General features: G+C 44.8%; 1 protein-coding gene across 14 annotated transcripts in view; it reads left to right on the plus strand.

Moving 5' to 3' along the window:
* phldb1b (pleckstrin homology-like domain, family B, member 1b) overlaps positions 1–15,274 on the plus strand; it is a 283,632-nt gene that overhangs the window by 216,804 nt on the left and 51,554 nt on the right. For 11 of the 14 annotated variants that reach the window (XM_067970865.1, XM_067970876.1, XM_067970863.1 and 8 more), the window contains 4 exons: positions 428–583; positions 1,117–1,227; positions 2,467–2,556; positions 9,064–9,189. In XM_067970865.1, coding sequence (XP_067826966.1) covers positions 428–583; positions 1,117–1,227; positions 2,467–2,556; positions 9,064–9,189 — 483 coding nt within the window. The remainder of the gene's footprint in view (positions 1–427; positions 584–1,116; positions 1,228–2,466; positions 2,557–9,063; positions 9,190–15,274) is intronic. The other 3 variants (XM_067970873.1, XM_067970871.1, XM_067970872.1) reach the window with 1 other exon arrangement.

Genomic DNA, 15,274 nt, shown 5'->3' on the forward strand with positions numbered 1-15,274 from the left:
TTTTGGAGTAGTTTGGAATGAATCTTGCATGATTGGATAAGTGTTGCATTTTCTTTTTTTTTTGAAGGCGAGTTGATTAAAAGTAATATAGCACACTGGAATCTAATTTAACAGAAAGCTTTAAACACTTGCTTTTAAAAACACAATTAACTTTGCTTTAACATGGCTTAACAAAGTACTGTGACCATTTATACTCGGGAGGCTTTTTGAGGATTATGTTGAAGCATTAGACGCCTTTGAACTAAATAATTTACATTAGTTTCTGAGGGGTTCGAGACTCCAGGAGAGTTGAGCTCTTTACATCGTAGGCCAAACAAATGGCACCCAGATCAGTGGCGAGGGTTTTCTGCCAGGTCGGAGCAGATGAAGCGGGCTTGGTTTTACTAGCGGTAGTGACGGGATCTCATGGCTCCGTGACTTGTCTTAGGAAGCAGAGGCTCTGGAATCTGAAGCCAAACAATTTGAAGACCTGGAGTTTCAGCAGCTGGAGAGGGAGAGCCGTTTGGAGGAGGAGCGAGAGACCGTCAGCCAGCAGCTGCAGCAGGAGAAAGCCGAATACCAACGCAGCACGATGCGGAGAAAGGTACAACCCTTGGCCCAACACCCTGCTTTACCCCCTTCAAATTCAATCGCGCTTTCATGCCAGCAGCATTGGGCGGTGAACATCTGGAGCCCAGATTTGAATCCAGCCCAGACTGACAGAAGGAAAGAACTTGCATTTATATAGCGCCTTTCACAACCTCAGGACGTCCCAAAGCGCTTGACAGCCCATGAAGTACTTTTTTGAAGTGCAGTCACTGTTGTAATGTAGGAAACATGGCAGCCAATTTGCGCACAGCAAGATCCCACAAACAGCAATATGATAATGACCAGATAATCTGTTTGAGTGATGTTGGTTGAGGGATAAATATTGGCCCCAGGACACCGGGGAGAACTCCCCCTGCTCTTCTTCAAAATAGTGCCGTGGGATCTTTTACGTCCACCTGAGAGAGCAGACTTTCGGTTTAACATCTCATCCAAAAGACGGCACCTCCGACAGTGCAGCACCCCCTCAGTAGTGTACTGGGAGTGTCAGCCTGGATTATGTGCTCAAACATGTCTGTCTTTATTCCACAGGACAAAGTTTCTGCTTTAGAGAACCAAGCAAATCAAATCCGCTACCAGGCCGCTCAGGAGTGCGAGAGGCTGAACAGGGAGAAAAACACAATGGTGCAAATGCTTCAGAAGGTACCGATATCTAGAATGACGGAAATCTCAGTTGAGATGGAGGCCATTTGGCCCATCGTGCTTGTGCTGTTAATTGTTTGCTGTGCTAAGCTACTGCCATTTCTCTACTCTTTCCGGAATAATACCGGGGCTAAAAGGGTTAAATTATGAGGACAGGTTGCACGGACTAGGCTTGTATTCCCTTGAGCTTAGAAGAGTAAGAGGTGACCTAATTGAGGTGTTTAAGTTCACTAAAGGATTTGACGGGGTAGATAGAGAGAAACTATTTCCTCTGGTGGGGGAGTCTAGAAAAGGGGTCATAATCTTAGTATTAAAGCCAGGCCATTCAGGAGTGATGTCAGGAAGCACTTCTTCACACAAAGGAGAGTGGAAATCTGGAACTCTCTCCCCCAAAAGCTGTTGAGGCTGGGGGTCAATTGAAAATTTCAAAACTGAGATTGATGGATTTTTGTTAGGTAAGGGGATTAAGGGTTATGGAACCAAGGCGGGTGGATGGAGTTAAGATACAGATCAGCCATGATCTAATTGAATGGCAGAACAGGCTCGAAGGGCTGAATGGCCTCCTCCTGTTCCTATGCTTCTTCCTGTGAACTCTTTCCCTTCACCCTTTAACATTTTTCTTTTTTAAATGTTTATCTAGTCCCCTCTTAACTGGCATGATTGCGACAATAACTATTTATATTTGAAGAGTAATGTACAGTTGTGGTACAGGGCAGAGGTTTAATCCCAGCTGCCCAGATGTTAGCACCCCCAGCGGTGTGCAGCTCGTGTGCTTCTTAAATCTCCACCCCCCCCCCCCCACCCCGCGAGATTGAATTCCCTGTCTGTGTGCGCCTCGGTACTGAGTACCTGTCTCTCGGAGGCAGGGTCTGACGCAGGGTCAAAGGTCAGCTGCGTGGAGGGGCGAGGTGCTGAGTGGAACAGGCTGGATGGACCAGAGGCTCTTCTCCTGTCCGTCATTGTTGGTGTGTAACTTCCAGCAGGACGATGGGCGATCTGAGGGGAGAGACCTGCCTGGACGGTGAGTGCTGCATCCTCCCAGCCCCAGGCTACGAGCAGGACCTGCCGCGGTCATGTGGTTCCGCTCTGCCTTACCGTAGCAATATCTTGCTGCTGGCTGTGGTTCATAACACACACGTGACGCTTAAGCCGCCTTCTAATTCCATCTTGGAGCTCAACGTCATGGCGTTTAATGACCCGTTTCCTAATTTGCAATTTTGTAAATATGTTCCTTTCCAGGAAAAAGACCAACTGGCCAATTTGGAAAAGCGTTATTTCATGGTGACTGGTGGGAAAGCCTTTTCCAAAGGCTCTACGGCATTAAAAGAGGTGAACTGCTCTACGTTATACTTTCTGTTGGACCTGGATATTAGATAATAAGAGCAGGTGCATTTTAAGAGTGCCTTCTTAAGTCAAAACGTCTCAAGGTGCTTTCACACGCAGTGAATTACCCGTGAGGTGCAGTGACTGTTGATATGTAAGTAAACATGCAGTAGGATTGGATCAGTGATGAGAAGGCTCGTTTAATGAACTAAACAGTTGCCCACTTTGGACCTTTTTGAAATTCTTCCTGCTCGCACCACTTTAATTATTTCAATTGTTCGGAGTGATTTTTCCTCCTCCATCCCACCCTTCCCTCCTCCATCCCACCCTTCCCTCCTCCATCCCACCCTTCCCTCCAACCCCAGGAGCTTCACATCAGAAGCTTGGAGTTTTCGAACTTTTCCCAAAGTGAACTTTGATGCCCCTCTCTTTGGCACACCAGGAAATTCTGGCTTGCAAGCGCCAAATTCCTGACAGCTTTGAGTCTAAAATAGTATTAGAGCCGTACGCTATATTTAATGTGGATCTTTGATCCTCAGATTTGAGATCTACACCTTCAGGGGACACAGTCTAAATCCTCCCATAACCCTGTGCCTCCTTAAACCCTGAACCTCCTTTTCGATACCTGCACAGGATTGCAATCGCATGCCGAGAAATACTTACGGTAGTTCAGGAGAAACGTATACTTGTTTCAGAAGATAAGAAGAAAAGGGAATGTGAAAGGCCAGTGGAACTCAATAGAAAACAGTAAATGAGTGAAAGGGGGGTTCGTATGTTGGATTGCTATTTAATGGGATTTCTGTGCAATGACAAGGAATGGGGTGGGATTTAGCCCATTGAAACTCATTTCAGTGGGAGCGAAAGGGAAATCTGGAGCAGTTTATGTGTTACTCTAACGCCGGGTCAAGAGGATACGTCGGCGGGGGGGGGGCGGGGGCGGGAGGGGGTGAAACTGGTCGTCCCCAGTATCGCAGAAACAGGCGTTAGCGAATCGGCCACCCGTTTCACACCGCGCCCGACTTCCTTTTGCGTTGAAGTCAGCGGTGCAAAACAGGCTGCTGATTGGCTATCGCCCGTTTCCGCGCTAATGGACCAGACTAGTTTCACACCCCCCCTCCCAGGGTTTTTTAAACTAGGTTTTCCCAGCCATTGACCTCAGCACATCTGGCAAGCTTACTTTGGTGTTGCCACCCAGTGCACAGGGCTTGCACGCCCAGAGCTGACGGCACTAAGTGCAACATGTTAAAAAATAACAGTAGTCACACTTGGGACTGGTGAGATGATTACAGGGCAGCCCCTTTAAATATCTATTTCGCAGTGTTGCTGTTTTTGTAATTAAAGGGTTCCACGTCTTCAATTCATGAAGTTCTTATAAAATAATTCTTCACTTTTCTCAGTGCTGGTAAATACCACATTTTGGTTGCATATTTTTAACAAAAAGCACGACGACTTAACACAGAATAAATATCTTCGATGAAATCATCAATGTGTTTAATTTCCTCCTGTAATGCTGAACTTAATGTCTTTTATGTATAATTCTGTCCAAAATAAATGGTGTGGAAATGCCGGTGATGGACTGGGGTGGACAAATGTAAGGAATCGCACAACACCAGGTTATAGTCCAACAGTTTTATTTGAAATCACAAGCTGTGATTTCAAATAAAGCTGTTGGACTATAACCTAGTGTTGTGCGATTCCTTACAAAATTAATGGGACTGTGATACAATGGACACAAGGGAATTTAATGCTCATACTTTATAAAGTGCTTCACAGAGGAAATTAAACTGCAACATGTTGAAGAACAAATCTTTAAAACATTCCTTTTAAGTAATTGCAAGAAAATTATGGAAAATTTCTTAATTTAAACTGTTAATTTGGATAATTCTTTCAAAGAGCCAGCACAGGCGCAATGGGTGGAATGGCCTCTCATGCTGTAAGATTCTATGATTCTATAAATCCCCATCACAGGAAGATGGCAGAGCAGCAAGAGAATTACATAGAATGTACAGCACAGAAACAGGCCATTCGGCCCAACTGGTCTATGCCGGTGTTTATGCTCCACACGAGCCTCCTCCCTCCCTACTTCATCTCACCCTATCAGCATATCCTTCTATTCCTCTCTCCCTCATGTGTTTATCCAGCTTCTCCTTAAATGAATCTACGCTCTTCGCCTCAACTACTCCATGTGGTAGCGAGTTCCACTTTCTAACTGCTCTTTGGGTAAAGAGTAAATCGGTTCTGGTTATTGTGACGTTTATCTCTGAACTTTTGGTGATTACTTTTTAATAACTGTTCCATGCACAAGGTGCTGCACCATTGAGACCAAAAACTTGCAAACAGAAATGTAAGTCCATACTGTTTGAGGTATGGTGAAGCCTCCTCAATGGGCACATGGACCTCTCGCTGTTCTACTGAGATAAATAGGCCAGAAGGTCCTAGATTCAATCTCTGGTTTGTCCCGAGTGAGCTGGCCTCCTCTGAGGCAGCAGTAGAAGGGCCACATTTGGCCCTATGCCGCCCTAGGATTGGGAAGGGCTAAATCAGCAAGAGTTGCTTCTCCCTCCCCTACCTCCCCCCCCCCCAACTTGAATGTCTGCGTGCAGATGTTGGATGAGGACTGTGAGGCCCCTCATGGTTGAGGAGCCCGCCGACACTCACACGTGAAGGATGGACGTGGTACAGGAGGGCAGCCAGCGTCTGTAGAGACATTCCCCAGCATGAGTTCTCACCTTCAGGGGGGGAGGAGAGGAATTAACAGCGGGAGTTGGTGGCAGTGAAAAAGTTAGCAGTGTAGCATTGAATCAATAGGAACATTCTATGAACTAACTCGAAAGCTAATGAAACATCCTTTAGTGGAATATTCTGAATTATGCTTGTTACACACATGCCGTGTTCATTCATTCATCGCTACGCTACTTCACCCTTTACCCTTTGAACAGGAAGTGCTTCATATCACAGAGCCTAGCGACATGTTAGAGGAGCCTAAACCCCAGCATTGCTTACCAGGAAACGCAGCCTCTCTATCCCCCTCTCCTTCCACCCCATCGTACCCCAAGGTGCAGGAGGTAACCGCACTAATAGTTACTGCATGCTACGTGTTTGTTTTAAAAAGAGTACTCTGTGTTCGCTCCGATGTACACACTGATAGTCAGTAGAAGCATCACTGCATAACGGACTGGATAGTGCAATGTGTTTCAACATTGTCCTCTGATTTCGAGGGCCTGGGATCTCAACCACAGCAGATTAGGGTCGCCAACTCTGGTTGGACCTATTCCTGGAGGTTTCATCACATGGTTTCCCCCTCCCACACAGCTAAATAGCCTCCCCCCCCACCCTCCCAATCTCCAATAATTTTATAACTAACAAAAAGAAAAGGTTCAAAGAAAATGGAAAAAAGCAACTCTTAATGACCAATGATTGATTCAATAATTGATTGATTTTTCTCCTGGGTTTTGCCCGCACCAAAGAGATTAATCTTTAATTCCTAGAGAAGGTACATCAGAAATTGAGTTTGGGGCAACCACTTCCTGATTTACCTCATCTTCTTTCCTACTCTTCTCAACCTTGGTGATGGTTGGCAGTTTGGAACTTAGCTCTTCACTTAATCTTCTCAGTGGCTGGATCCCACCTCACAAAACTGCCCATAATTTGTGCCCCAATCTACTTTCAGCGGGCAATCTTGGTCAGGAAGCAAATCGTAAATCTGGCGAGTAAAGTGGATAATCTGTAGGGTTGGATTGGAGTATGTTGTACATTGTACAGAAGTTGTTTCATACTCCCATATTGCAGAGCCTCGTAGCGGAACACCAGTAAGACACTTGAACCATTATTCACAATATAATGGATTTCACTTATTTGCACGTGTACAATCATGATTTCATCGAGGGTAGGTCTTGTTGATATCATTGGATGGATAATGGTGGAGTTATGTTAAAAGGTGTCTCAATTACATCAGTTCATATTGAACCACAATTTTGTAATTTAATACATAGGATTATTTATTATTGCAATACTCCCAGGGCAGGTACAGGATGGGTTAGATACAGAGTAAAGCTCCCTCTACACTGTCCCATCAAACACTCCCAGGGCAGGTACAGCACTGGTTAGATACAGAGTAAAGCTCCCTCTACACTGTCCCATCAAACACTCCCAGGGCAGGTACACCATGGGTTAGATACAGAGTAAAGCTCCCTCTACACTGTCCCATCAAACACTCCCAGGGCAGGTACAGAATGGGTTAGATACAGAGTAAAGATCGCTCTACATTGTCTTATCAACTATGTGGCATCACACCAACCCCAGAAGAGAGCCCCTATTGTATCAGTTTCCCACACCAGCCCTTTCTGTGGTCTCTCTGAGTGAAACTATCAATCAAGAGCCCAATTTGAGGCAGTGACTGTGAGCTCATGCCTGATAGGAACAGATTGAAATTACCCAAACTACTTTCACATGAAGCTGTTAACTGCTCCTGGAGGCAAGATCTCGAACCCTCCAGTCTGGGTTAGATTCGAGCCCTGGTCATTAATAGTGAAAAGTCAGTGTTGCATCACATTACGACATCCAGCCTCTCAGGTATCACCACTTTAACCGAGTCTGCAAATTTATCTGCTTTGCAGTGACAGGCCAGTAACACTGCGAAACCAATTCTCTTAATGATGCCATGAACAGGCACTTTGTAAATTCAAATCACTGTTGATAATTCTTTGTAGCAACTAAATTTCTTTATAAAAGGACGGTTGTGATGACACTCACTCTACGATGACCAAAATAAAACTTGCTTTCACATAATTGTAGCTATGATGACACAAAAGAACGACATCTTTAGGCCTTGTTGTCTCATATGTTCCTTTGCCAAGTCTTAACAAGGACCTTGAATTTAAGAGGAGCTGGCATCAGCTTATATACATATAGAGCTCATTTGTGTTGTATCTGCTCAAACAGCTGCTCAGTAAACACAGGAATTCATTCTGATTGGGTCAGTGGGAGCTGAAACAAAGAAATCAACACAGCTCTCACAGTGTGATTTTTGGAAAATTGCATTAATTATAGAACTAAATATTAATTGCGTTGTTACTTTGGGGATTAATTGAAAGTGGATGAGAAATAAGACACTAACACTGGCAGCTGTGTTATGTGTCAGGGCTGAGCCATTTCCCACAAAAATAGGGGCATTTTTATTAACTGTTGCATAGGGGACAGGAGTAGGCCATTCAGCCCCTCGAGCCTATTCTGCCATTCGATTAGATCATGGCTGATCCGCACCTCCACATCCCTTGATACCTTTACCTAACAAACATCTATTGATCAAGTGGCCCAGCCTGATCAAGGAATATCTACAAGTCAATTAGGCACAACCTTTTTAAACTGTATTTCCAACCGAATTATCCATTTTTTTGAAAAATGTCTATTTTCTCTCCTGATGGCACTAACTTAGCCTGAGGCGCCATGGGGACCAGAAGTCCTGAGTTACCACGTTCATGAGGCCATTCTTCATCTGCAAGCGTAAACAGGGGAATTGTAAGCTGGCTGTTCCACTGTGGAGGGCATCGCAGCCGAGCCTGATCCTGTCTTCACCCAGCCTCCCCACCTGTGCAGCAACGGGCAGTAATCAGGAGCAGGGACCTTCCCTTGAGTGGTTTTCACTGTGACGCTTTCCGCTGTTCCAGTCACCCACTTTCCAGACTCATGTGAAGCATGCCCACTTAGGAAAGGCAAGGCTTCCATTTTAAAATTCTCATCCATGTTTTCAAATCCCCCCATGGCCCTCGCCCCCCTCCCTATCTCTGTAATCTCCTCCAGCCCTACATCCCTCCGAGGTCTCTGCCCTCCTCCAATTCTGGCCTCTTCTGCATCCCCGGTTTTAATCGCTCCACCATTGGCGGCCGTGCCTTCAGCTGCCTAGGCCCTAAGCTCTGGAATTCCCTCCCTGAACCTCTCTACCTCTCTCCCTCCTTCTTTAAGACGCTCCTTAAAACCTACATCTTTAACCAAGCTTTTGGTCACCTGTCCTAATATTTCTTTATGTGGCTCGGTGTCAAATTTAGTTTGATAATCGCTCCTGTGGAGCACCTTGGGACGTTTTACTACGTTAAAGGTGCTGTATAAATGCTAGTTGTTGTTGGAGGGATTGGGAACTACGAAACCAGCAGAGGTTGGATTTGCCACCATTGACTATTGGTGGGCAGAAATTCTATCCCCATGTGCCAATAAAAGTCAGCATCTTCAGGAATGAAGTCAAACTTCCAGGGAAAAATTAATTTTGCCAGAGCATAATTCTTCTTGTGGGTAATTTTAATTGCTTTCTATTTCCATATTAAAAAGAGAACCATCTTCAATTTGGCAACTGACATCATTTCAGCCTCAATAATGTCTTCTTAATTATCTTGGCTTAAAATGATTGAGATTTCTTTTCCTTGTATTTGTGTTGTACATTTGCAAGCAGCAAGCCCGTGCTCTATCCATTGTCATAATCTTTTTATCTCTGTCTCTTTGCCTTACGTTGCTCTCATTTAGGAGTATATGAAGCTGGCTGACGTGTTTAAGTTCTACAGTGACATATACGGCACAGGCCCTGATGCTCCGCTCTCTGCTTCTGCACTGCGTTCTCCTCAGCTTACTGTACCTCCACCAGCCCATGAGGTACATGCTACCCGGCATGCTTTGTTGTTACTGTCCGTAGAACAAGGTGGCTGCCTTTTTCCATGTCTTGACTGCACTTCTTTCACTCAGACGTTTAAAGATACAGCTTCCAACCTTTGTTTAATAATCCGTGACCCCCGTCATGTTGTGACCTCCCCATTATTAGACATCGCCCAAAGTCCATTGGAGGGTAGACATTGCAATTGGGCACCGTAGAAAAGGATCCATTTTGGATCAATGTCATAGAATTAAGGCACGACCAGTGTAGTATTAGAGGGTAAAGGCACAACCAGTGTAGTATTAGAGGGTAAAGGCACAACCAGTGTAGTATTAGAGGGTAAAGGCACAACCAGTGTGGTATTAGAGGGTAAAGGCACAACCAGTGTGGTATTAGAGGGTAAAGGCACGACCAGTGTAGTATTAGAGGGTAAAGGCACAACCAGTGTAGTATTAGAGGGTAAAGGCACAACCAGTGTGGTATTAGAGGGTAAAGGCACAACCAGTGTAGTATTAGAGGGTAAAGGCACAACCAGTATGGTATTAGAGGGTAAAGGCACAACCAGTGTAGTATTAGAGGGTAAAGGCACAACCAGTGTAGTATTAGAGGGTAAAGGCACAACCAGTGTGGTATTAGAGGGTAAAGGCACAACCAGTGTAGTATTAGAGGGTAAAGGCACAACCAGAGTAGTATTAGAGGGTAAAGGCACGACCAGTGTAGTATTAGAGGGTAAAGGCACAACCAGTGTAGTATTAGAGGGTAAAGTCACAACCAGTGTAGTATTACAGGGTAAAGGCACAACCAGTGTAGTATTAGAGGGTAAAGGCACAACCAGTGTAGTATTAGAGGGTAAAGGCACAACCAGTGTAGTATTAGAGGGTAAAGGCACAACCAGTGTGGTATTAGAGGGTAAAGGCACAACCAGTGTAGTATTAGAGGGTAAAGGCACAACCAGTGTGGTATTAGAGGGTAAAGGCACAACCAGTGTAGTATTAGAGGGTAAAGGCACAACCAGAGTAGTATTAGAGGGTAAAGGCACGACCAGTGTAGTATTAGAGGGTAAAGGCACAACCAGTGTAGTATTAGAGGGTAAAGTCACAACCAGTGTAGTATTACAGGGTAAAGGCACAACCAGTGTAGTATTAGAGGGTAAAGGCACAACCAGTGTAGTATTAGAGGGTAAAGGCACAACCAGTGTAGTATTAGAGGGTAAAGGCACAACCAGTGTGGTATTAGAGGGTAAAGGCACAACCAGTGTAGTATTAGAGGGTAAAGGCACAACCAGTGTAGTATTAGAGGGTAAAGGCACAACCAGTGTAGTATTAGAGGGTAAAGGCACAACCAGAGTAGTATTAGAGGGTAAAGGCACAACCAGTGTAGTATTAGAAGGTAAAGGCACAACCAGTGTGGTATTAGAGGGTAAAGGCACAACCAGTGTAGTATTAGAGGGTAAAGGCACAACCAGTGTAGTATTAGAGGGTAAAGGCACAACCAGTGTAGTATTAGAGGGTAAAGGCACAACCAGTGTAGTATTAGAGGGTAAAGGCACAACCAGTGTAGTATTAGAGGGTAAAGGCACAACCAGTGTAGTATTAGAGGGTAAAGGCACAACCAGTGTAGTATTAGGCCTGCAGAGTAGGAGATTCTAAGTCCAATTCCCAGTCTGCACTGAGTTAACTAATCCCAACTGGGGCACCAATTAATTAACTGCAGTTGGCCCTGGTACCCCTGAGCTATGAAGGAGATAAAACTGTCAGATTTCCTGCTCCTCATCGCTTTCCACTGACTCTTGCTGAAAAGTGCACGTGTGTCTGTGTGTGCATGTTGGGTATGAGACACATTGAGCTCACTTCCGATGTCCTTCACGGTTGAGAGTCGACACTCACTCCCTCGGCTCACACGTCAAGAACGGACACTCGGGGCAGGCGCTGGGGGACCGCCAGAGCCCGTGTAACTGCAGCCAAGCAAAAGTTGGCACCTTTGGGGTAAAGGCAGAAAATTGCAGAACGAGACACTATGGAAAGGAACCACATTGGACATTTTGTCAACCAATGCAATGAAAATTAGCGATTAATTCAGCCACAGCAGCTGTCATGGGTACAATTAGTAAAGTAGACAATGCACATATTTAGAGAGTATGCACAGGATATCTAGGGTTATCTGGAGGACCACTGGGATATCATTAATGCACAAACAGTTACTCCATCTTTTTCAATGATTTCATCAATATCCTGAAAATTGGACATAGGAATCTGATTCCTAGTCTTGAATCCTGGATCTAACAGAACGTGTATCCAATCATCTAAGATAATTGCCCAAAAAGCCAGGGGGGAGATGAGGAGAAATGTTTTACGCAGCGAGCTGGAGTGTCCTTCCTGAAAGGGCGGTGGAAGCAGATTCAATAGTAACTTTCAAAAGGGAATTGGATAAATAGTTGAAGGGGAAAAACTTGCAGGGCTGCAGGGAAAGAGCAGGGGAGTGGGACTAATTAGGTAGCTCTTTTACAGAGCCGGCACAGGCACGATGGGCCGAATTACCACCTCCTGTTTTGTATGACTCCATGATTCTAACTGTAAACACATAGTTCTTGGTCTTTACTAAACTGTAGCCCATCTTTCTTGAATTTCCAACAATTATCAGACGACATTACTACTGGAACATTTTTGAGGGGATGGAAGCAAATCAAAAAGCTAATTACCTACCCGTTTCTGGTAATAGATCACCCTTCACATGTTTGAGTTTCTTGAAAATTGGAGATACTGAATGATGAAAAGCTTTTGCAGCAGAATATGACATCATCAAAGAGTTGCAAAATTCTTCATGGTGCCAAGCCTTTCCCTGGCCGCAGGTGAAATTCTGTTCGAGTTGAGATGGCACCTTACCAATATCCTCCATCTGCTACATGTCCCATCTGGAGAGTTTCAGTCTGGATTCTTGTTGGCATGTCTCAACAACACTGAATTGGGACACTCTTTGGCTTTATAAATAGAGGCATTGAGTACAAAAGCAAGGATGTTATGCTGAACCTTCATAAATCACTGGTTAGGCCTCAGCTGGAGTTTTGTGTCCAATTCTGGGCACCGCACTTTAGGATGGATGTCAAGGCCTTGGAGAGAGTGCAGAGGAGATTTACTATAATGGCATCAGGGATGAGGGACTTCAGTTGTGTGCAGAGACTGGAGAAGCTGGGGTTGTTCTCCTTGGAGCAGAGAAGGTTAAGGGGAGATTTAATAGAGGTGTTCAAAATCATGAACGGTTTTGATAGAGTAAATAAGGAGAAACTGCTTCCACTGGCAGGAGGGTCGGTAACCATAGGACACAGATTTAAGATAATTGGCAAAAAATCCAGGGAGGAAATGAGGAGAATTTTTTTTTACAGGAGTTGTTGCAATCTGGAATGCGCTGCCTGAAAGGGTAATGGAAGCAGATTGAAGAGTAACTTTCAAAAGGGAATTGGATAAATACTTGAAGGGGAAAAAATTGCAGAGCTATTGGGAAAAAGCGTGGGAATGGTCCTAATTGGATAGCTGTTTCAAAGAGTCGGCATGGACATGATGGTCCGAATGGCCTCCTTCTGTGCTCTATGATTCGGCAGTGACATCCCTCGATAACCACCAACAAAAAGTTTTAAGAAAAACAAACAGGTCAACTAAAACTGACGCTGTCCCTTTAAACGCAAACCAGTGCTCAGCGGTTCCCTTTGTGTAATTAACTACATTTGAACACAAAAATTTATATTTTCTGTTGACAGATTAAGGTTGGGTAGGACCAGATGGTGCGATTCAGAAGGAAGCAGTCAGAATGCAGACATGCAAATAATTGTTTAGCTGTTTGGAAACTTCATCCTGTTTACTGCCTGAGTACCAATAAAAAACACGAACATGGATTTGATTCCTCACTGAGACCCTCGGTCGCAACAATCCAATATGGAGCATCATTCCATTATCTTTAATCTTGTACAATTGGTTGAGAGCACCAGAGTGGTAGGCCATGAAACGGTGGGATATGGATTATCTCTGTTGGGTGCAGCCTCATCAAGTCCACAATCTCAGCCATGTTGTAAGGGGGAGGTAGCTTCACCAGAGGAAGGGAAAGGAAAGTTGGGAAGCTTGTCACCCCTGTCCCCTGCAGCCTGGTCTTACATAGAATTTACAGCAACAGGCCATTCGGCCCAACTGGTCTGCGCCAGTGTTTATGCTCCACACGAGCCTCCTCCCACTCCTCTTCATCTCACCCTATCAGCATAACCTTCTATTCCTTTCTCCCTCATGTACTTATCTAGCTTCCCTTTAAATGCATCTTTGCTATTTGCCTAAACTACTCCATGTGGTAGCGAGTTCCACATTCTAACCACTCTCTGGGTAAAGAAGTTTCTCCTGAATTCCTATTGGATTTATTAGTGACTATCTTATATTTATGGCCCCTAGTTTTGGATTTCCCCCACAAGTGGAAACATCTTCTCAACGTCTTGTCTGCTTCCTACAAGCTACCCACCGCATGTTATCACCAAAACCCAGGAATGGGTCACCTACACACCCTGACTTCTCAGAAATGGTACAGGGCCTGGGGCAAGCTAAAGAATGAATGAGAACAATAACATTCAGAATGGACTTAACTTTTCCTCCATCTTGGATTTATCTTTTCTCAACACACCGTAGCTGCTCCATGCTTGAATGGGTTTTGGTGGAGTTTCCCCATGTGTAAAGATTAGTTGAGTTGTGCTCGTCCCAAGCAGCATGTTATGGACGTTTTGCATGTTGGGTTTCAAGTTGTGTGGTTTTGTCTCTTATCTCAGTGCCTTTATTGCATGAGCATGCCCATGGATGGTTTATCATACCTTGTACTGTATCACTGTCCGATCAATATGCAAACCATTTCCTTCACAAGCTTCTGCAGGAACATACAAAGAGCTGAGCTGAAGCCACTTGGACACTCTGACAATGTCCGAGTTTGAAAGAATCTATCTGATCTCCTTGAACCAATTTTTTTCTTCCATTTAGAACTGGTCTTCCGTTTCAGCTCCCCATTTTAAATGTACCTTTTGCCCCTCAAACTCAAATTGCTCCCAATGATCTTTTTCAGCAAGCTGCTAGGACATGCATGCATGCCTAGAGTGACTTGGCCTCTGAAGCCTCTTGGAACGGCAAAACCCTGTTGAGCAATCAAAACCACCCAAGACTTAATGTTTTAAAAGTGCTGTTGCCCACTCTTAGACCTGTTTCCCAAGCTAGGGTCTACACTGAGGGTACGTTACATGGTGCAATGGCAGCACAGGTCCTCAGTGATGATATTTTGTCACCAACTGTGGCTAGCAGGCCTCATTTCATGATAAATCTCAGAAATAAATGTCAATCTCACGAAGAGTAGGGAGCAAGTCGTTAATAGTAGACTCGGAGTTTCTACAGAATCTGGGACTTCATTGCCTGGGTGCTTCTTGCAACTGTCACCCGTTGAAAGTTCCCCACTTGTTCACCAATGGCAGGGTGTTAATGATGGTAACTGTCACTGTAGCTTTGAATCTTGAATCTGTGGATCGCAGTCATGTGACTTTAATGGTTAGTAGCTGGTCCACACGGGCTAAAACACCACAGATAGGCTGAACATCTCACCTTCCGGAGGGAGGGGACACTGCTACGGGTTGTTTCCTATGTTAACATAGGAACAGGAGGAGGCCATTCAGCCCCTCGAGCCTGTTCCACCATTCAGTTAGATCATGGCTGATCTGTATCTTAACTCCATTTACCTGCCTTGGTTCCATAACCCTTAATACCCTCGCCTAACAAAAACCTTACCAATCTCAATTGTGAAATTTTCAATTGACCCCCCGGCCTCACCAGCTTTTTGGGAGGAGAGAGTTCCAGATTTCCACTCCCCTTTGTGTGAAAAAGTGCTTCCTGACATCCCCTCTAAACTCTAATTTTAAAGTTATCCCCCACCACCCCCCCCCGCCTTTCCTGTTGACACCAGATGCCAATACTCCGTGATACTCCAATCATCTCTCTTGCTCTCCAAAGGAAGACAAGCATCCTACGTTATTCCTTTGTTGGTCGATCCTGTGTGTGGCCCCATGCCTCTGTCACCGACGGG

This window comes from Heptranchias perlo, chromosome 33, assembly GCF_035084215.1.
Source record: "Heptranchias perlo isolate sHepPer1 chromosome 33, sHepPer1.hap1, whole genome shotgun sequence".
Classification (NCBI taxonomy): Eukaryota; Metazoa; Chordata; class Chondrichthyes; order Hexanchiformes; family Hexanchidae; genus Heptranchias; species Heptranchias perlo.